This window comes from Aspergillus japonicus, assembly GCF_003184785.1.
Source record: "Aspergillus japonicus CBS 114.51 unplaced genomic scaffold BO86scaffold_36, whole genome shotgun sequence".
Lineage (NCBI taxonomy): Eukaryota > Fungi > Ascomycota > Eurotiomycetes > Eurotiales > Aspergillaceae > Aspergillus > Aspergillus japonicus.
This window is the reverse complement of record NW_020291673.1, coordinates 226,394-246,674: the sequence shown is the minus strand read 5'-3', so window position 1 is coordinate 246,674 and position 20,281 is coordinate 226,394. Positions and strand designations below refer to the sequence as shown.

The 20,281-nt window shown below is 51.5% G+C and overlaps 4 protein-coding genes across 4 annotated transcripts; 1 reads left to right on the top strand and 3 right to left on the bottom strand.

Annotated features, from left to right (window-relative positions):
- Positions 1 to 1,146: 1,146 nt before the first annotated feature.
- BO86DRAFT_131947 (putative cell polarity protein (Tea1)) lies at positions 1,147 to 6,219 on the bottom strand. The gene is made up of 4 exons (XM_025666112.1): positions 5,837 to 6,219; positions 5,311 to 5,722; positions 4,962 to 5,244; positions 1,147 to 4,888 (listed from the first exon to the last, which is right to left on the bottom strand). The coding sequence occupies exons 1-4, from the start codon at positions 6,089 to 6,091 to the stop codon at positions 1,324 to 1,326; spliced, it is 4,515 nt and encodes a 1,504-aa protein (XP_025526189.1). The 5' UTR covers positions 6,092 to 6,219; the 3' UTR covers positions 1,147 to 1,323.
- Positions 6,220 to 9,414: 3,195 nt separating this feature from the next.
- Positions 9,415 to 14,409, top strand: BO86DRAFT_131867 (ubiquitin-binding TORC1 subunit KOG1). Its single transcript, XM_025666111.1, has 7 exons — positions 9,415 to 9,419; positions 9,523 to 10,046; positions 10,108 to 12,834; positions 12,910 to 13,160; positions 13,214 to 13,547; positions 13,597 to 13,934; positions 14,005 to 14,409. Exons 2-7 carry the CDS (start codon positions 9,597 to 9,599, stop codon positions 14,192 to 14,194), a joined length of 4,290 nt encoding a protein of 1,429 aa, XP_025526188.1. The 5' UTR covers positions 9,415 to 9,419; positions 9,523 to 9,596; the 3' UTR covers positions 14,195 to 14,409.
- A 1,168-nt stretch (positions 14,410 to 15,577) lies between these two features.
- On the bottom strand, positions 15,578 to 18,064 carry BO86DRAFT_401065 (uncharacterized protein; the record flags this gene model as incomplete). Its single annotated transcript, XM_025673749.1, has 1 exon — positions 15,578 to 18,064. The coding sequence occupies one exon, from the start codon at positions 18,062 to 18,064 to the stop codon at positions 15,578 to 15,580; it is 2,487 nt and encodes an 828-aa protein (XP_025526187.1).
- A 1,142-nt stretch (positions 18,065 to 19,206) lies between these two features.
- Positions 19,207 to 19,981, bottom strand: BO86DRAFT_401064 (uncharacterized protein; the record flags this gene model as incomplete). Its single annotated transcript, XM_025673748.1, has 2 exons — positions 19,207 to 19,853; positions 19,921 to 19,981. The coding sequence occupies 2 exons, from the start codon at positions 19,979 to 19,981 to the stop codon at positions 19,207 to 19,209; spliced, it is 708 nt and encodes a 235-aa protein (XP_025526186.1).
- Between the last annotated feature and the right edge of the window lie 300 nt (positions 19,982 to 20,281).

Here is a 20,281-nt window from a genome sequence, read left to right as displayed (position 1 = left end):
ACGGTACATACTGTAGATCGGTAAAACAAAATATGAACTATCACAGCTGGATGGAGTTAAGGTTGTTCATGCGCACAAACTGCGTGGATCTTCCTTTTTGAAGTGGATTGAATGGGCCTGACTGACAGGCTAACCCAATGCGTTGTTTACCACAAGTTGAGTTCCTTAAAAAGTAAATCATAGTTTTCAATCTAAGAAGAAAGCACTGGAGATGTAGATTGCATTGGCCCAGGTCTTCTATATTCACGGTGTTCTCTTCTCAATCCACAACAATGGCAGTGGTTCGCGGCTCTTTCGGCTGGGTTGTCAATACTTCAATCCTCCAGCGGCTGGATATATAGGGCCAGGGCCAAGCACGGGACACGGGACCTAAAGATCTCGTCATGTCGGATGTTGTTTGGAAAAGCAATACATTTGAACCATTCGCCTCCCAGAACGGGATATCTACTCATCACAATTGCAACTGACTACATCGTTTTTTTTCTCTGTTGCATTGAGACTAAGCAGCCAAGATATTCTATACTGACTCCGAAGACTTTCCGTGGGGGAATCTAACTTGTACAACACCAACTCATAAGGATTGATGGCACCTACAGCGCTGACCAATGGCAAGCTGACACCAGACCTTCGGCTCTTCCCTACATACTCATACTTCACCAGAGTGAATGCTTCTGCCAAGTGGTAGTGAGACAAGTGGCAGAGTGAGGCGGAGGCCAAGGTGAATTGTATCCTGGTACTTACTAGCCAGGACGTTGAGGCCTAAGGCATGTACGCTGACATAGCCTTTACCTGTAGCCTTTATCTTGCGAAAAATGCCTGCTATGAAGGAAAACCTGGTTTGACGCCTCCGTATGGCGAAGAGACAAAGAGAGAGAAGTCAAGGCAATTACAGTTACTTGCATTGAGTCTAGACTACATAGTCTTTCATACATATCGGACAGAGGCTTCGTTAAGAATTAACAAGAGGTAATGGTACAGTCCAAGTATGGAACTAGAATATAAAGGGGTATAAACGAAAACGCGAACGAAGGGCAGGAAAATGGGTCAATGTACGAAAGGAGGTAAGGGCATGGGATCGAGGAAAGGATAAACAGGTTGGCTTGGAAAAGCCGGAGACACAATCCCTGAAGCCTCTCGGCAGCTTGATGGCAGCCGGGCCACGAAGTGTCAACAGATGAGCAGAAGATGGTAACTGCCCAAATGGTCATCTGCCCAAGTGCGGCGACCAATAACTATACCCAGCAGCGGCACTTCCTGGATTATCATGGAGAATCACAGCCTGACTGTCGACAAGCCAAAGACAAGTGATGTCATCCTGCCCCCTTAGATCATGTTCGCTGTGGCGTGATGTGCTGCTGCGTTTCGAGGTTGGATCTTTTCGGGAGAGCTTGCTCTGGCTTCGTCTTCATCCAATCGCCGTCTCCATTCAGCCAGACTGTCACTCAATCCCGTCTCCTTCGTTGGAGTACGATCAAAATCGGATTGTGTGCTTAGCCGGTAATTGCGGTTAGTGCTCTCCCAGTGGCTACGCAAAGCTTCCAGTTCATTCGCCAACGAATCCAAGGCCATGGAGTTACGGTTGTCCGGGAAAGCATCCTCTTGCGACACAGCGCTATCGGCACGGGATCGACGGCTTGCAGCACCGATGGTGTTGCTTGAGGCATTGCTGTGGGTGCGCGAAATGCCATTCATTTGCACAGGCTGCGATTGGCGACGGAATTGACCGACAGACGCCTCGACCTGATCCAGAAGCATGGTGACTTTCTGCTCAGCATCAGACGCCCGGTTTTCAAGCAAAGCGTTCTCACTCTTGAGCTGTTCCAGCTCTGCACGGCTCCGCTCAGCTGCTGCTGCGAGCTCCTGTTGCACGTGCTCGAGCTCGGATTGAGATCGGGTCTTATCCGCCTCGAGGGTAGCAAGTTCGTCCCTGAGCCTTTTAACCTGCTCCTCCAAGCTGGCGATCGAAGCCGATGATTCCTGTTCGAGGTCTGAGATCGATTTCTCAAGCCTGGTTCGCTCGGCCTCCCACTCGGCTGGAGCTTCTGACGGCCCGCTTGAGGCTTCCGCCAGGGCGGACTGTGCCTCGTCTAATTCGGATTGAAGCTTGGCATTTTGAGACTTGTATCTGGCGAGTTCGTCTTTCATGCGCTTCAGCATCTTCTCCGTGCCCTTGACATAATGGACGGCAGACTGGTAATCATTCTCGAGCTGCTCCAACTTCTCCCTATACGTGCGGTCGGCCTCCTGCTCACGAGACTCGAAGGAAGACTTCAATTCCTCGTGGGCTTTCATGCTAGCTGAAAGCTGCTGTTCCAATTCGCGGAGTCGACCTGCCTCAGGGGTACCGAAACGAGATCCAGGGGATTCCAGGTGAGGCGAGCGACGGCTATCAGAGTACGAAACACCCCGCTCACCAAGAAGATCTTTCAGAGCGGCATGTTGCACAGCTAGCGCACCAGCCTCACGGTGTTGGTTCTCCAACTGCGCTTTCAATTCACGATTGTCAGCGGCATGGGTTTGGCTTTCTTTCATGGCGGCCTGAAGTTGCCTGCGCAGTTGTAGGCCTTCTCGGCTGGCCTGCTCCTGGTATGCCTCCAGTCCAGCAATCCGCTCCTCTGCACGCCGAAGCTTTTCTGCCGCCTCATTCGCAGCTACTTGGCTAGTCTTAGCCAGCTCGTTGGCTCTCTCAACCTGAGCCTCCAAGACGGAAACACGCTGGTCAGAAAGAGATCGAAGAGCGGTGTCCGAATCGATGGATGATGCGCGATCAAGACCCGACAGGAATGCGTTTTTGTGCGTCTCCGCTTCCTTGGAGTGAATCTCGATAAGTTCCTCCGCGTCTCTCAGGCCACGGGTAGCATTTTCGAGTTCGGCAGTTCGCTCTTCGTGCTCCGACCTCAACTGAAGAAGCTTTCTCTCTAGTCCCTCCCGACGCTCACGCTCGTCATCCAATTGTCGCTCGAGAAGAGCAGACTTGTCGGAAGAAGCGGTCACTGCTTCCCGAAGACTGCCAAGATTATTGCCGTAGTCTCTCAGTCGGGACGTAGATTCTTCAAGCTTCTGCGTCAGTTCCTCCTTGTCCAGAGTCAATTGTTTCACGGCGGACTCGGCTTCGGAACGCAGCATCGATTCCTCTCTAACAGAGGCTTCGGCCTGATGAAGCTCTGCACGAAGGCTTTCAGCTTCGAGTTTGCTATTGTTCATTTCGAGCTCTGCCAATCTCCTTCTCGTCGCTTCACATGTCTCTTCGGCCAGTTCTCTACCCCGCTTTTCCTGTTCATACTCAGTCGTCATCATCTCGAGCTTCGACTTGAGGTCGTTTTGGGCCGCCAGAGCCAAAGCAAGTCTTCTGCTGATCTCCGTAGTTCGTTCCAAGATGGCTTCATCCGAGTCCTGGGCTGGCCCATCGGGTTGTGGAGTACCTCTCTGACTGCCGCCGTGAGCTGCCAACTTGGCACGGGAATAGGCTGCCTCGTTGACGGCGACGTCGCGCTGGTGTTCGACCTCCGCAACCCGTTTGGACGCAATGGCTGCCTGGCGGTCTACAGTCGCTTGCATCTTGGCAAGCTCTGCTCTCATTGCAAGGAAGGCCTCAATCAAAGGACGATCCTCATCTGTTAGTGCATCCGTAGCACGCTCGTCCATCACGGGGCTGTTGGACGAATTTGGTGTGTATCCAGCCTTCTTTGCCAGGGCAAGCTCAGAAGCATACCAGGCATTGCGACTCTTCATGGCTTCGAGCTCCTTGATCAGGGCCTCCTGGTGAGCAGTCAGCCGGGGAGACCGTGGCTCGTCACCCGACCTAGAATTCCGATAGCTGCGAGACTCTATCGACCCATCAATGCTGGCATTGCGACCTAGGATGGACTCATCAGCGCTATCCATAGAGCCGCGCTGCCGATGCTGTCGCAACGACCGCTGCCGAGCCGGTGCACTAATAAGGGGAGCAGCTTCACCGGCCTCCATGGCCTTGGCAGACATTCTTGCTTGTTGCTGAGTAGGCGTACGTTGACCTGCAGGCGAGGTGCTTGACTCTTGTACCGGCTTGAAGTCTTTCGGTGAATCCTTGACACCCGGTGATTCCCTGTCCTTCTCGGGTGCCACTGCGCGAACAGTGTCCAGCGGAGGTCCTCCATAGACACGCTCCGTTTTCGTAGGAGTTCTGCTCCTGGGATTGATGGCATGTTGAGGGCCATTGCCTCTGGGACCGGGCGTCGGGGCTTGGCCCGGGGGAGGAGGCCCCGATGGTGGCGCCTGGGCTATGGATGCTCGGGGCAGCCGAGAGCCAGGTCCTGAGTTGGGTCCAAAATCTGCCGGTCTGCCTGTGGGACTTGTCACAACGTTCTCCCGCGGCTGGATTGCCGGTCCTCGTCGTTGGGGGTCAGGATGCTGATGTTGTGCCTCACGAGAAGACCGCCCAGTCGGTTGAGCGGAGCGGTCTCCGCTCATCTTCCGCATCGTCTGGATGGGACCCCTTTCTCCACCTTGATTTTCGGCTGGGTAACGGATCTTGGCAGTATCAAGGATGTATGCCATGCTAAGTTCTATAGGATCACGCGGCGCAGAGCTAGGCTCGCCAGCTAAAACAATGATCTGTTTCCCAAAAGCCGTCATGCTGTGACCCGATCTAGGGGAAGGGGCGGGTCCCATGTTCTGGAAGGAATACCATCGTCGGGTCGTGATCCGAAAAGCAGCGAGGTCACCCAGATCGATGCCTTCGTCCGTTCGGCCTCCGAAGATATACATCACATCGTTCACGATAGCTGCAGCATGGCCTTCCCGTGGCGTAGGAATAAATCCGACGCAATCCAGTTGAGACCAAGCGTTGACGCGTGGGTCATAGCACCACACATCATTGAACCACTGCACGCCATTGGTTCCTCCAAACCTATGTGAACATTAGCGAATCAAATATGCCAATTGCTACAATTCACAGACGTAGGGAAGGATTGCGGTCATACAAGTAAAGCCGGTCGTTGAAGCTCACAATGGTATGGTTCGTTCGGGCGGGAGGGATCTGGCCCGGAGGCGGACCGCCCTCGTGGCTGTTCCGAATCAGGAACTCCCACTTGTTGGCAGGGCTCTGGAGTTGATTGAGATCAAACGCAACCAGGTCGTTGAAGAAGAAGCCCTCAACCTGCCCACCGAAGACATAAAGTTTAGAGCCTAGGATGTTGAGGGTATGACCGTACCGTCCGGCGGGCCGGGGCCCAGGAGGAATCGATCTCGACCATTGGCGGGACGCTGAGATTGTCAGGATTGCACGTTTAATGGGAGCGACAAAAGGGGCGGGGCGAAGCACAAACATACACGTGTTGAGAAGATAGAGAGTGTCATCCAACGTGTCACTCTCGTCTACCTTGGTGTCACCGCCGAACACAATAAAAGCATTGCCAACTAACAAGCTTGCGTGGCCGACTCGGGGACCCGGCCCTTCGGAAACAGTAGCGATCGGGAGACAGGACAAGTTTCCCGTACTACTTTCCAACATCCAAAGATCACCCTTCACAGTTGATCCGTCTATCAAGCCGCCCATCATGTAAATGTCACCTTCCTTCGACGCCACCGAGTTGATCGCTGCTCCATATCGCGGGAAGGGGACATTTTGAGCATTCGAGAAATTAAGTCGTCTCTGGGACCAGGGGTAGAGCGATGCACCGGGACTGTGATTCGGGGAGGAGCTATTACTGTTTGCCGGTGGTGGTTGCTGCGGTCGTGGACCCTGTATACCAGGAACTAATTAGCCATGACGTACGAGGGAGGCGCTCACATCGCCGCTTGTCTGGGGACAGGAGTTGACTGGGACGAGTGTCAGGGGAAGACCTGGAAGACTAACCTGCGACTCAGATTCGGCCCTCTGTCGCATGCGCGGATGATCGGGGCTGTTGATGCTGGTCACCGAGTTCAATGAATTGTTATAGCTGCTGCTCGGAGTGGGTGTTTGCGAATGGGCTGAATCTCGTTCCTTCGGTCCGGTGGGCGCAGTCGCCGGTGCGTTCGCGGGTGCGCCCTCCGAGCTATGATTGCCTCTGGTCGCCGGAGGTAGCCCAGAACCCTGCTGGTGTTTCTTCGATTTAAAGAGGAATGCCATCGTTACAATTGAGTCGTTAACGGTCGTTTCGAACGCAAATCAGCTAGAAATACAGGGAAAGAAAGTGAGACGGGAGAAGCGACTGCCCGCTTCACAACGCCTCTATTTGCCAGCAGAACCTCAATTGGTCTGGAGTTGAGGGAATGGTAGTGGTGCGATCAACCGCACAACGAGCAAAAGGCGCCAGGCTCTAGATCTGATTTGAAGGAGCGAATATCGGACAAGACCGACTTTGCGTATCCGGAGAACCGCTGGCGATGGGTGTAGGAACCGGCAACCGTTGCGTGTTTGTTCCTGACAAAGGCGTTGACGGAGGGAGGGAGCTACCACGGCGCACCTCCAATCGGTCAAGATCGCTTTCACGTCCTGCGACAAACGAATTGTGCTGCAAGTCTCTCCTTCTATTTCCAAAATAGCCTCGCCACAGTGCGATTGCGACTCCGTAGAAGCATGGGGCAACTGAGGAGTAGAAAAGAGGTAGATAGCAAGCAAGCAAGCAAGCAGGTAAGCAAGCAAACAAACAAGGGTAGGGCGAGGGGGGAGGGAACGGGAACGGCAAGGGCCCCAGAAAGATGAGAGATCAGTTGGCGGATGGATGTATGAGATAAAGAGAAATTCCCAGGGAAATATCAAAGACCCCAAAAGAACAAGAAGCAAAATTCAACAACGGGAAAAACACGAGAAAACAAAATGCTGCTAGGGCTAAGAAGAGCCTTAGGGGAGACTTTGGGGGAGCAACAGTTGAGGGAAGGAGGATGAGGAGGAGGAGGAGGAGGAGGAGGAGGAGGCAGCGAGCGAACGAGAGAGACAGGAATAATGCAAGACTCCGGCGTTTCACACTTTCTAGCGGGCAGCATTAGATAATTCCCGGTTTGGGTCTGGGTTTGGGTTTGGGCGGGCAGTGGTTTTTTGGGGGGGAGAGGGAGGGGAGGGAGGAGGGAAGGAGACCAAGCAAGTTAGAGCACGGAGTACCTGAAGTACCGTAGTCTACTTAGCCCTGGCAGGCAGTTTAGGGGGGATGCCGGGAGAAGAAGAAGAAGAAGAAGAAGAAGAAGAAGAGAGGGAACAGTGCGACACCGCCTCATTTACTACTGATGTGATGAGCTTGGTTATGCAGTTCCTCATTGATCATGTTTTTCTTTTTCTTTTTCTCTTTTCTTGGTCTTCTCTTCCCCCCTCTGACTTTTGATTTTGATTATCGGCACATGACTCTCAGATAAATAAGCTTCAAATGTAATATATTGTACGATCTGAGAGAGAGACAGAGCGGATACAAACATTTGCACCCACGAGGTGATTGTTTGAGTGACTGATCCCTCCAAAGTAAATTGCGTAGCTCTTTCCATACATTCCAATGAACCCAGCCAGCCTACGATATGATTCATTAATACATTTCACTGACCTCTCTGGATGCTCTTGCTTTACTTATTCTGTCGCAAGCTCAATTACACCAGCCTTGAAACTTAATTCTCTACCAGAAATATCTCTTGAATACTCGACAGTTGCCGGCATGTCGACGGTCCATTTGGCCGGTTTTGCCTGCGCGCGCTATTATGGATCAAGCCATGTTTAAATATGCAGTTCCACTGTCATAATCGCAAGTCAGTGGATTGCGAGTCAGGGACCACCGTTTCAAGTGCGGCCTGTGGGGAATCGCTCTGCAGGAACCGCGGCGAGAGGCTGGTGGTATTCAGGTGGTTCCTGAACCACCACATCAACATTTTTGGAGTTATCTTAACTCAAAACCCAAGAACATCATCATGAACAGATGCATGATGCACACCAGAAAAGCATGCTCTGGAGGAAGCATAGTGGGAGGAGGGTGGTCGACCATCCTCATTATACACTGGTCAACCCAGGCCTCAGATTGGTCCCTGGGCCCATCCCTTGCCGAGCGACCACCGTCGTTCATGCAGGAACCAGGCATAGTACTATGTACTGTACCTACATAGTACATGGATGCTGAGCCGGTGCGGTGCCCCATCTATAGTTCCCCATTAATGTACCTCTCACAATTCTCCAACCATCGTTCCATGTGCACCCCGTATGTGGCTGCTTCGTCTGCACATTCCTCCACTTGGCCACACATTGCTGGAGTGGAAGGAAGATCGACGGTGCCTGTCTAAAGACAATGACTGGCTGGGGAAGAACAGTGGCCGTAACCTTCGTATATCTTAGTGTTGCGACAATCGGGTTTAGGTCCGCCCGTCGCGAGCCACCTTTCACCAATTTCGGTACCGTCCCAGAAAGCAGGACAGGACAGATCCAGGGGTCAGTGAAGTGGGAATATCAGGCAGACAACAAGAATCAGGAATCAGGAATCAGAGAAAGAGAAAGAGAAAGAGAAATAAGCAGAGGGAAAAAAAAAAGGGGGCTGGTTTGACTATTCTTCAATTTTTTTTCCCATGCGGATCGATTAAGTCATGCGTGATCGGGGGCCCATCTTAACGGCGCGCGGATGGATGGCCAGGAGGAAATTGCGGATTGCTATTATTGTTCCGTCCAGGAGTCTGGGCAACCGGCAATCTAAAGGGCGGCATGCATGGATGCATGGGGCGTGGGATGGCCGGCACTTTGGACCATGCCCTGCCAACCTCAAGCCAGGCGGCTGTCGTTTCCACTGACTATCACCACCACGGGATAACTACGGAGACCAGGATCTCTAGTATCCTTTTGTTATACTCATACAATTTCTATCCAGCCTTGCGCCTATATATAGTATTGCTCCGCTCAACGACGCCCAGCTTGACAATGCTATTTACTAATTACTCCATCCTATTTCTCTGTTGTGATTTATGAAAGTAGCCTGTAGGTCCTTTGCATGGGATAACCGATAGTAGCCGGCTTTTAGTTGAGTCATCACCAAATACTGCGACACTTCTAGATAGTTGACTAATTAATAGTCATCCAAGTTCCTCGAATCGTGATAATCACTGAAGGTACTCCGTAGTGCGAAGAGATATATGAGTAAGTTAGAATACTGCCACTGATGTAATGCCGCCCGCCGCGGCGGTCTGCAGTCTAGCGGCCGCCGGCGATATCGATATTCCGGGCCAACTCGATGCCAAGCAGGATCACGGCCAAAGCTCATAGCACGCTCAGGCTACTGCAAGACATCATCATTCAGCTGCCTGCACATCCCAGAGCCTGTGCCAGCGGCCTTGACCATACGGAGGGCTGGGGAGTCTCGTTAATTCATCACAACCCACTAGCTGGCAAATCTCCCTTTTGGAAAGAGTGGTAATCTTGTCGATTGACCGCCCGCTCTCCGCATTGGGCGTATTGGATCTGCTACCAGTGCATGCACTGTGACATGATTGTTGATAAGGTGAGAGCAGACTCGCTTCTACCCCACAATCTCCAACACCTGGAAATTCACCCACCTTCTCTCACTGTCACCTTGAATCTGATTACTTCTCCCATATCCTCAGGCGACAGTTCATTTCATCGTACTGGATTGTACATGATGATTATCTGCGCATAACAACAGCACCGGAACTAGAAAATGGAGCAGAATAATACAGACCACCGACAGGCCTCGAGCCTACAGTCCGAACCCCGAAAGCACCCACACAAGTCCGTTCGTGTTGCTTTTGGCCCTGACCTCGAAACTCACATTCCACCCCGCGACATCTCCCCCGCGCCCGTTGCTGGACACCACCGATCCTTCACCACCGTGGAGGCCAAACCGCCGCCTGTGATCACACCGGAAAGACCGACGAGCTCGTCCGCCGGCGAGAACTCAGTTATCTTCGATGTCAATCCGCGACTGACTATGGATCGTCCCGCCGAGTCCGCGCGCCCGACCGCGGCCCTGAAGAGAGCCAGGAGCGATTATGGACCTCGAGTGGGATTTGAAAAAGCTATCAATGGTGACGAAGAAGAAGATATCGCTATGCGCCATGGCTGGCAGGAGGAATACACTTCAAGCGAGTACTTGAAAGTCCTGCATTCGGTGAGCAGTGGCGCTACGCCCCAGGTGCCAGGTTATCCTCTAACAGGCGAATCTCTACCAGAATTTCTACATGTATTTCACAGAAAAGCGCCATGAGACGAATGGAATCCCACGCGACCCTGTCGGAAGCTGGCCGAGTCAAGACTGGCGCATGAAGGACCGTCTCAAGACAGTTTCTGCCGCCCTTGCCATCTGCTTGAACATTGGCGTTGACCCCCCGGATGTCGTGAAGACCAACCCTGCGGCAAAGCTGGAGTGTTGGGTTGACCCAACCTCTACCACATCACCTGGTGGCTCCAACAAGATCATGGAGCAGATCGGAAAGAAACTACAAGAACAATATGAGACGCTAAGCTTGAGAACTAGGTACAAGCAGTATCTTGACCCTTCAGTCGATGAGACCAAGAAGTTCTGCATATCATTGCGTCGTAATGCCAAAGACGAGAGAGTTCTCTTTCACTACAACGGTCATGGTGTTCCTCTTCCTACCCAGTCAGGCGAGATTTGGGTATTCAACAAGAACTATACCCAGTACATCCCAGTCTCACTGTACGATTTACAGTCATGGCTCGCAGGTCCGAGTCTATTCGTCTTCGATGTTTCACATGCTGGGAATATCGTTTCCAACTTCCACACTTTCGTTGAGAAGCATGAGAAGGAAAATTTCGAGGCGAGAAAGAGGGATCCGAATGCTATCGTACAGAATTACGGAGATTGTATCATTCTTGCAGCGTGTCAGAAGGCTGAATCGCTGCCTACGAATCCAGATCTTCCTGCGGATCTCTTCACCTGTTGTCTTACTACACCAATTGAGATCGCGCTGCGCTTCTTCATACTTCAGAACCCGCTTCAAACCAATATCTCCGTTGACGAATTCAGGGTGCCTGGTCGCCTACAGGACCGTCGCAGCCCGTTGGGAGAGTTAAATTGGATTTTCACTGCGATCACGGATACGATAGCTTGGAACACCTTGCCGCGAGCCCTCTTCAAGAAACTTTTCCGTCAAGATTTGATGGTGGCTGCCCTGTTCAGGAACTTTTTGCTGGCCGAGCGGGTAATGCGCACCTACAAATGCCATCCTATTTCATCGCCTGAATTACCGGAGACTCATCATCATCCCCTGTGGAAGAGCTGGGACCTGGCTGTCGAAATGGTTTTGTCGCAGCTTCCCGCCCTAATTGACCATGAAGAGGGTCGCAGGCAATATGAATACCAGCATTCGACGTTCTTCGCGGAGCAGCTTACTGCATTCGAGGTTTATCTGTCGTCTAGCCCCACAGAGAAGAACCCACCGGATCAGCTCCCAATTGTCTTGCAGGTCCTGTTGAGTCAGGCACACAGATTGCGAGCTCTGATTCTGTTGAGTAAATTCCTAGATCTCGGTCCTTGGGCGGTTCACCTGGCTCTGAGCATTGGTATCTTTCCTTACGTCGTTAAACTGTTGCAGTCTGCAGCCCAAGAACTCAAACCAGTCATGGTATTCATTTGGGCCAGAATCATGGCAGTTGACCACACTGTTCAGAATGACCTATTGAAGGACAATGGGATCCATTACTTCATCTCCATCCTCAATCCATCTTCCCCAATCCCTGTGGGCAACGCTAGTGAACATCGGGCTATGTGCGCATTTATTGTCTCAATCTTCTGCAAAAATTACCCTCAAGGTCAAAACGTGTGCCTCTCTGCCGAACTTTTTGACTCTTGTCTCAAGCACTTTATGGATGTGGAGAATCCGCTGTTGCGGCAGTGGTCGTGTCTCTGTATCAGCATGCTGTGGTCCGACTTCCCAGAAGCGAAATGGATGGGTATTCGATGTGCCGCTCCTGCCCGGCTCTGTGAACTCAATTTCGATCCTGTGCCTGAAGTGCGAGCTGCCATGTTGCATGCGGTCACCACCTTCCTGGGTATCCCGGACTTAACCGACCAGGTAGCCCAGATTGAGGAAACCTTGGCCATGGCAGTATTGCCCATGTCATCTGACGGCAGTGTACTCGTGAGAAAAGAACTCTTAGTCTTCTTCTCGGCTTTCGTCAAACGCTATCAGAACAAGTTCTTGATTGCCGCATACGAGGAGTTTCAAGACGAGAAGCAGAACTTACTCTCGAAGCTGAAACATGCAGGATCTCGAGTCCCTACTCAAAAGGAAGTATCAGATGTTCCCGCAGTCTCGAGTCGAAAGTCGCATAGCCTCTCACGAAATACCACCTTTGGAACCATCTGGAAGCAACTACTAATTCTCTCTGTTGACCCCCACCCTGACATCGCGCAGGACGCAGGCATGATCGTTGACTTCATTCACATCTGCCTCTTGGATTCGCCGATGGCTTCATTGACTAACCAGATTCGAGACGAAATCCTGGACCTTTCTAATCGGGTATCTCAGAAATTGCAGGTCGAGAAGCCGGAATCAACGAAAACCGCGCCTCCGCCGACACCACCCGCTGTCGCCCCTCCCAAACAGGAAGGCTACCTTTCACTAAGTATCAAACGAACTGCGAGTGTGGCGGCCTCGCTCAAAAACCTGGCCTTCGGAGGTTCTAATGCGTCTGACTCTCAACCGCCCCAATCGCCTCAATCTCTCACCGCGCCCAAAAGCCGGATGCCTATGACCCCAAGAGGACGAGCCCCACCCGAATGGACACGACCCCCGGAAGTTAATGACCAAGTTGCTCCTGCAACAGCCTATAATCAAGCTCCTACCCCTACATCGCGAGGATTCGAGCCCCGGGAATCCGTTGCGGTCCCATCCATTCCCTTGATGAGTAGATTCCTGGACTGGTCCACAGAGGTAAAATCAGAACTCCTTCACCTCATGAGCGATAAGTTTCACTACGAATTTGAACAATTTCTCACCCGTCTTCAGTATTTCCGGGAACCCCAGATGAAACCCAATGAACCCGACGAGCCCGGTAGTGCCGATTACAACGAACGCCTCTGGAGACGAAGCCGTAATGAGAAGATCATCTCTGAGACCCAGCCTCTCAAGGGCAAAGCAGGCAGCAGCCGATGGGATAACTCGTTGTCTCTTCTTTCTAACAGCAGTCAGCCTCTGAAGATGTGCTTCCATCAATTCGAGGATCACATTGCAGTTGCAGATGACAAGGATACGATCGCGTAAGTTCTTCACCTGTCTGAACCACACTGAGTATGCGCTGAACCCTTGGTAGAATTTGGGATTGGCAGAGACATAAGCGTCTCAATCGCTTCTCGAATGGTAACCCGGCTGGCTCCAAAATCAATGAAGTCCGATATATCAACGAGGATGACCAAGCTCTGCTGATGACGGGGTCATCTGATGGTGTTCTGAAAGTTTTCAGAAACTACGAGTCGGCGCATGATGTGGAAATTGTGACCGCTTTTAGAGCCCTACCTGAACTCATTCCCAGCAACCGCAATGCTGGACTTGTTCTGGACTGGCAGCAAGGCCAGGGTAAGGCATTAGTTGCAGGTGACGTGAAGGTCATCCGGGTGTGGAATGCGGCTACCGAAGTCTGCACGAATGTAAGTCACTCCTGGCTCAAGATGCCGACTAAGGCTGATCAATTCGCAGGACATTCCTGCTCGTTCGGGCTCTTGTATCACATCCTTGACATCCGATCAAGTAGCAGGAAACATCTTTGTGGCAGGATTCGGTGACGGCGCAGTTCGGGTGTTTGACCAGCGTCTCAAGCCCACAACGTCTATGGTCAAGGTCTGGCGCGAGCACAAGCAATGGATCACCAATGTTCACATGCAGCGCGGCGGCCTGAGGGAGCTTGTGTCCGGGAGTCGCAACGGCGAAATCAAGCTTTGGGATCTACGTATGGACATGCCCATCTCCACGTTCTCCGCCACAAACGACACACTGCGTACACTAAGTGTCCACGAGCATGCTCCAGTCTTCATGGTGTATGTATCCCTTATGATCTCCCTGACCATTTTCTCTTCGAAAAGAGAACCCTCGCTAACCTGTCCGCAGAGGCACAAACCGTCACGAAGTGAAAACCTTCAACGTCGATGGAACCTATCTCTCCACCTTCGAGCCCTACTCGAGCTTCCTCCATCACAACCGCTCCTCCCCGATCGCCAGCACCGCATTCCACCCGCATCGGACCGTTCTGGCCTGTGCGGCACTAAATGACCACCATATCAATTTGGTGACATGCTAGAAGTCCACAGAGTATCCAGCCACACTTTTCTACCACTGGAGCTACAGGAGACCACCCATCCTACCCACCTGAACTGAACGCACCGTGAACGAAACAGCACCTCACTCCCTCCAACCGACTGTCCTCTATTAGCGCAACCCTCTCACAGACACACCACCGGCGCCAAGGTTCCATCGATATTCCCCAATTCCAGAATCCATTTCCGTTCCATCCTACCACGTCTCTTTCTTCCAGTAATACATCGCTACCAACCGCCCTCTATGTCCTCCCAAACCTTACAACAACACCCCAACCGCCTGAAACCCCCTAATATCCCTCCCCCCACCATCAAGTTTTGACTTCATCCGGCGTAGACCCACTCGCAAGCAACAGCAAGTTTTTGAATCACGTTAGCAAATCGGCGCTGCGGCTATTTTACACCTTTTTTCTAATGTGTCTTCGCTTGTTTTCACTCACACACAGACTTCGGGTTCTCATTCTGCTTTCTCCGTATGCATGCATGTATGGTTGCTCTCCCTTGCCCCCCTTGCTTCCACACACTCAGTTGGTGATGGTGATGCAACGAGCGATGCACTCACACGATGTGATTCGTCTCCCAGAACCGCCCACCTTTGCTCCTTCCCACTTTTCCTTTTCCTTTTTTTTCTGTTTTTACTTCATTTTCTTTTGTGTGGAACGTCAGTCAGTCATATGGGATGGAAATAGTAGATAATTGATCACCATAACTACACTACCCTAGGTAGCTAGCTAGGTAGCGAAATGAGAATGGATGGGATGGCGGATGTACGGCATCAGCATCAGCATCAGCATCAGCATCAGCATTCCGATTCAACTCCGATTCTTTCTCCCCTGTCCTATTGAGTTGTAGTTCTAGGGGTTGTTTGGTGCTGTTAGTTTGTTTGGGAAGGGGTTTTGTTTCTCGACGTAGTCCACACTGGGAGAATCAGGTAGTGGCGGGGATGCCTATTTCCTGCACATACAGTTTTTTGGGTAGATCCTGGTAGCAACTAGTGAAGCAGAGGATGGAAAGTAAAAACAAGTTACTCGGCAAGATATGTGTATTATCGTGATGAGCTTTTCTGGGGTTACCTGCAACAAGCATGGGATCTATGTAATTATGTGACAACGAATCCACCGGGCATATCATGTAGACAATAATGCTGAGCGTCGTCAATTCCCCATGAGAAATCCTTCATAAACCATTGAGCTGCGAACCCCTTCTGCTTGAAAAGATGTGAACATGCTGTAGAAGCTTCAGATGCAAAGACATACTCTACAAGCGGCCTCCTCATTGGGCAGGGGTGGGCGTTTAGTGCCAGTTTTGACAAAGCCACCTAGAGCAGCAGCTGAGTATGACTACACATCTCCATCCCATCATGGATCTCACCACGCATTACCCAAAGAGTCGTTCTCAGATTCTTCATCAAGGACAGTATAAGGATTGGTAGCCGAAGAAGTTCTGCGCCGAGCAAAGCGGCCGAAATTGGCAGATGGCAAAGTCTCTCGACCAAGAGATGCCCCGCCGATGGTACACCAATCCAGTTCGAAAAAGGTTCGATGCCTATCAGAACTTGGCGAGGAGCAGTAAGATGGTGCTGGCGTAAAGTCTGCAAAGTTGCCGATCTGCTGCTCTCGGTCTCCCAGGACATACGAAGTCAAGTTAACAAGCGCATTGCCCATAAGTTCACTCATTTCTCTCGCAGACTTGCAGTCCTCTGTCGAATAGCCTCGTTCCTTGAGTTGCTCACTATGATCCCGAGCGAACAAGGCAACCTGAGCGCGAATGGTTTCCTCCCCGCGACTATCCCGCCGAAACCAAGCGTTGGACTCCTCCAGCCTGGCCTGGTTCTGAATCAGGCTGTCCACGTACCAGGCAGGCCTTTTCGTCAACTGAGTTGCAGGTTTGGTCAGCCCAGGTGGAGGCCTCAGAAGCTTGCTCTCGCTTTTCACGGATGAATCTGGAACGTGTCCGAGTGTGTTCTTGATGCCGCTTTGTGAACCATACCCGGATGAAAAGATCTGGCTCTTAATATAGGCTGAAGCCTGTGCCTTTAGATCCAGTGCAGTAGCTCTATCGACGACATCTCGTGCTTTAGCTGATGACACTGGCTCCGAAGACTGTTTGACGTCCGCAAAAAAGGAACTCCTGTTGAGGGAATTGCCCCAAGCCCCAAAACGCCTCGCTTGATATATATTTTGGGGCATGTATCGAGACATTGGAGGCCAATCATTAGCCGTCGTTCCTTTATCAAGGTCTAGAGTGGCCCTTTCAAGAAGATTCCAAGTGGTACTCGCAGCCTCCTCTGGTTCTAGTTTCTGCTTTCCAGTGTGGACTGAAGCTACTGAACGGGTAGGCTCAACAGCACTTGCAGAGGCACTTGCAGAGGCACTTGCTCGGTATCCGTCAGTACTAGGTGCTTCGGCTTTATGAGGATCTACTGTGGCCTCTTCTGAGGTTCCTTGTGTCATGGAGTGTCTGGGTCGCTTTCCACCACTTTTCAGCAGGGCGTTGACCTCTTCTTTGAAGATCCGTCTCTTTTCCTCAGCGGACAAGCTACTTGTGCCATTGCTCGAAGAGATGCTCTTCTGCGCGTCTGTCGCCTGGTGCTGACTGGGAGCACGATACGAAGATTGAGTTGACTCCGGATACTTAAGTGCTGCAGACCGTGCGGCAGGAGCAGCACTCGAGAATTCTGAAGCCAGAGAATTTTCCTTGGATGTGTAGTCTGAATTGTATCTTTGCTGAGATCCAGACATCGGAAACTCCAAGCCCGACGAGATTCTGCGAGACTCGGCGCGCCGGAACCGCTCATGTTGAATTCGTAAAGTTTCATAGGGAGAACGATTATACGTCTGATCAAAGTTTGCGCCATAAAGATGCAGAGATGACGAGGGGGGGCATGATTCCTCAGACGCAGAGTCGTGACTGAAAGATCCTGTCTTGGGTCCTTCGCAAGAGGATCTCTGGCTGGACAAGTCCACTGGCCAGACTGCCCGATCACCACTAACATTGCCGCCTCGTCTTTGGAATGGACTCTCCGAAACGCAGCTGCGCGATTGGTGGTGTGAGGCCGAGTGGGAATAGCTGGAGCTTTTCAGGTAGTTCAGAGGATTTTGCAGGATTGGCCCATTGCCAGCTCCATACCAGCCTTGGTCAGACTTCGCCTCGCTGAGATTCTGTCTTTTCAGGCGGGTAGGTGTGACTTGATCTTCGTAGGAATCAAGATCACTGTCACTGGGTTTATAACGTCGAGAAAGACGCGCCGAAGGATTGTACTGGGTAGTTGCACTGGGTCGAATTTCGGTGTCATCTCGTTCATGAATAGAGTCGAGATAAGATTCGCTGTAGTTATACCTCTTAACACGCGTAGGCGTAGAGGGCTTCAGAGTGATATCATCAAGACCAGTAATACTAGCGTGGCGCATAGACGATGGACGACACGGAGACCTCGGCGAGTCAATTGCATGCAGTTGTAACGCGGTTTCCTCCGCATCGAGAAGTGAGTCACACGGCATATCGCCATAATGTTGGCCTTCCACAGCCTCAGTGGTTGACTGATCTTCGTAAATCTCAAAGGAATTGTTGATGGATCCACGAAAGGTGGAGAAGCGCGAGGAAGCTAGATCTTCATCGCCGCTGCTTGCTGCCCTGACACTAACACGAGCCGCACTCTCTAACAGATATTGCCTCTGGGCCCGCGCACCTTTGTTTCTTGAGCTTTGCTTCAGACATAATTCAAGTAGAGGAATGGGCTGAGAGGAGGCAAGATCATCCAAATTATGGAGCTCATGGTCGTCAGTCTGTCCAAGATCTGGCTGACGGCAAGCGGCAAAGTCTTGTTGACGATAAGGGAACCTCCGTGATGCCATAGTAGGGGAAGACTGATAGCTTGCAGCTTGATGAGTAGTACTTTGTGTCGATGGGGTGTTCTTTAGCAACTCCAACGAAACTGAACAATGCTTCGGGGTTGAAGCTGCGAGTACACCCGCTGAAGATCCCCAAAGTATGAGAGGAGACTGTTCTGATATTGTTTTAGAAGACGGTGGCAGTGGTAGTGAAAGCGACTGAGCTCTTTGGCGAGAAACAGGAGTTGTGGGTAGGTGAGGAGGACGGACTGGTGTGAGTGACTGTAGAGACTAAGTAATGGAGAGGCCTCGGTTAATGACAGTACATAAAACGTGAAGCACGCTGAGAACAGACTGGGCGATGGGCTGGGAAAGGAGACTGAGGTGATAACTGTACCGCAGTAGGTGATATGTTCTTGAGCCACTCTGTGGTCTGAGTACGCCTGTCGGGAGAGTGAAGATGGTGCAGTCCTACAGGCGCCCTTCCCGGGGGTAAATTGTTGATCGTCACCGAGCCTTTGCCTCTACGACCTCGCTGTCCTGATGAGCTCGTCAGCTGCCTGCCTTCATCTCCCCCTTTCTAGCAAGATGCCAGTCGAGTATTCACACCAGTCATTGCCCTCCATCATCTTCTTTCTCTTTCCTTCAAGACTGGTGGTAGAGAACAGAGAGAACAAAAGGGAGAAACACCTACTGCGCCGTTGTTTTTTGGGCTTCAACATAAGCGACATGGCAACAATCTGCTGCTAGACCCCACTGGCTGGTGAAGCTCTCTGTTGTCATGGGGTGAATGTGGTCCATGGGTGAATGTTCGCTGCTGGCACAATGAGATAGACGGTGAAAAGAAACCATGTCTCACTCAGTTGTGCCTTCCTGCGCAACGTGCCAGCTGGTAAGGCAAACAGGGAAATCTGTGTCCAATACTTGGGCAGTTGTCTTGGTAGAGAGTTACAAAGAAAGAACTTTCCATCCCAGGACCATAAGAAAACAATCAATAATTATTAGACTAAGAACATATACTAAGTACTGAGACATAAAGATAGCAATGACACTATTCCAAAGCCTGCCGATCCCAGCGTGGAGTTAGCACATCACATGAAGAATCTGATCACAAGAAAACATTGAAGCAGTCATTCAAGTACACTTATGCTGATCTGATCATGTTCCTACCGGTAATTACGCTGTGCCCCACCTGCGGTGCGTAGGTTGTCTGACGCCATCATATTGGATCCCATCATGTTAGCACCCACTCGGCCTGAGTCGAGCTTACCTCCTGAGCTATAGTCATTAGCACCAGCGCTCAGCTCCCCAGTCCCATGAGTATTATAGCTGCTACTTCCATCTGCACCTCCGCCGCCGGATCTTTGTTGAGTGCGGCCTTCCATACCGGACGAGTAGGGTCCAGCGACATCTGCAGCCTGAACTTGATCGGATCCACGATTATAGCCACCCGGACTGACATGCTGCACGCCGCTAGTATTTCTAGACTCCATCTGCCTGGAGCCAGAGTCAGGGCCAAGGCCAGTCATGCCTGAACCATACTCATCCTGAGCAGGATTGCGATTCTCAGCTCCCCGACCTTCGCTAGATCGGAATTCGTGGCCACCCGAAGGCTTTGAGTCATAGCCGCTAGTGCGTGCTTCATAAGCAGCCGTGTTCTCCCCGGTGTCATACGCTCCAGAGGTGTAAGGGTCAGCACTAGGTTTCGCACCGGTGTCGCCGGTTTGAGGGGCATGGTGTCCAGTGTCAGATTGGTTGTAGGCTCCAGAGCTGGCGTTCTCGGCTTCGGGAACGGATTCAGAATTGCCCGCGCCTGATTCCAAGTCAATCGGGTTGGAGGCGCAGCATGGGAAAGCCTAGCATGGGGAATATGCTTATACTTGATTTATGACCATGATGGCCTGTGAAGGCATCTTTCACCTTGTGCATGAGCTTGGACATGACGGACTTGTGGAATACTATCGATTTTTAGTGTTGAGTATGCAAGGAAAACCACGGGCTTGATCGAAGTTGTAGTAGGTGGGTTGAAGCGTCGGTTTTGGGCTGCATGTAGTCTAAATAGAGATTCCTAGCTCAAACGCCGGGTCGGTTCACGAGCAGCTCCAGAACAGCTCCTCAAAGGCGACAAACCTTAATGTTAGTTTGGTACATGGTCGAGCCAACAATAGCACGCCTGTCCGACCATATGACGTGCGGATACCAATTGTGGTTGATGAGAATAGAGAAAGAGGTCAGGAATGT

Excerpts from the sequence above, each read along its gene's own strand:
- BO86DRAFT_131947 (XM_025666112.1), bottom strand. The coding sequence starts at position 6,091 with ATGGCATTCCTCTTTAAATCGAAGAAACACCAGCAGGGTTCTGGGCTA. Across the intron at positions 5,723-5,836 it reads GGGCCGAATCTGAGTCGCAG|GGTCCACGACCGCAGCAACC; the intron begins GTTAGTCTTCCA and ends CCTGGTATACAG. Across the intron at positions 5,245-5,310 it reads TCTCTATCTTCTCAACACGT|CGTCCCGCCAATGGTCGAGA; the intron begins GTATGTTTGTGC and ends TGACAATCTCAG.
- BO86DRAFT_131867 (XM_025666111.1), top strand. The coding sequence starts at position 9,597 with ATGGAGCAGAATAATACAGACCACCGACAGGCCTCGAGCCTACAGTCC. Across the intron at positions 10,047-10,107 it reads ACTTGAAAGTCCTGCATTCG|AATTTCTACATGTATTTCAC; the intron begins GTGAGCAGTGGC and ends AATCTCTACCAG. Across the intron at positions 13,935-14,004 it reads CATGCTCCAGTCTTCATGGT|AGGCACAAACCGTCACGAAG; the intron begins GTATGTATCCCT and ends ACCTGTCCGCAG.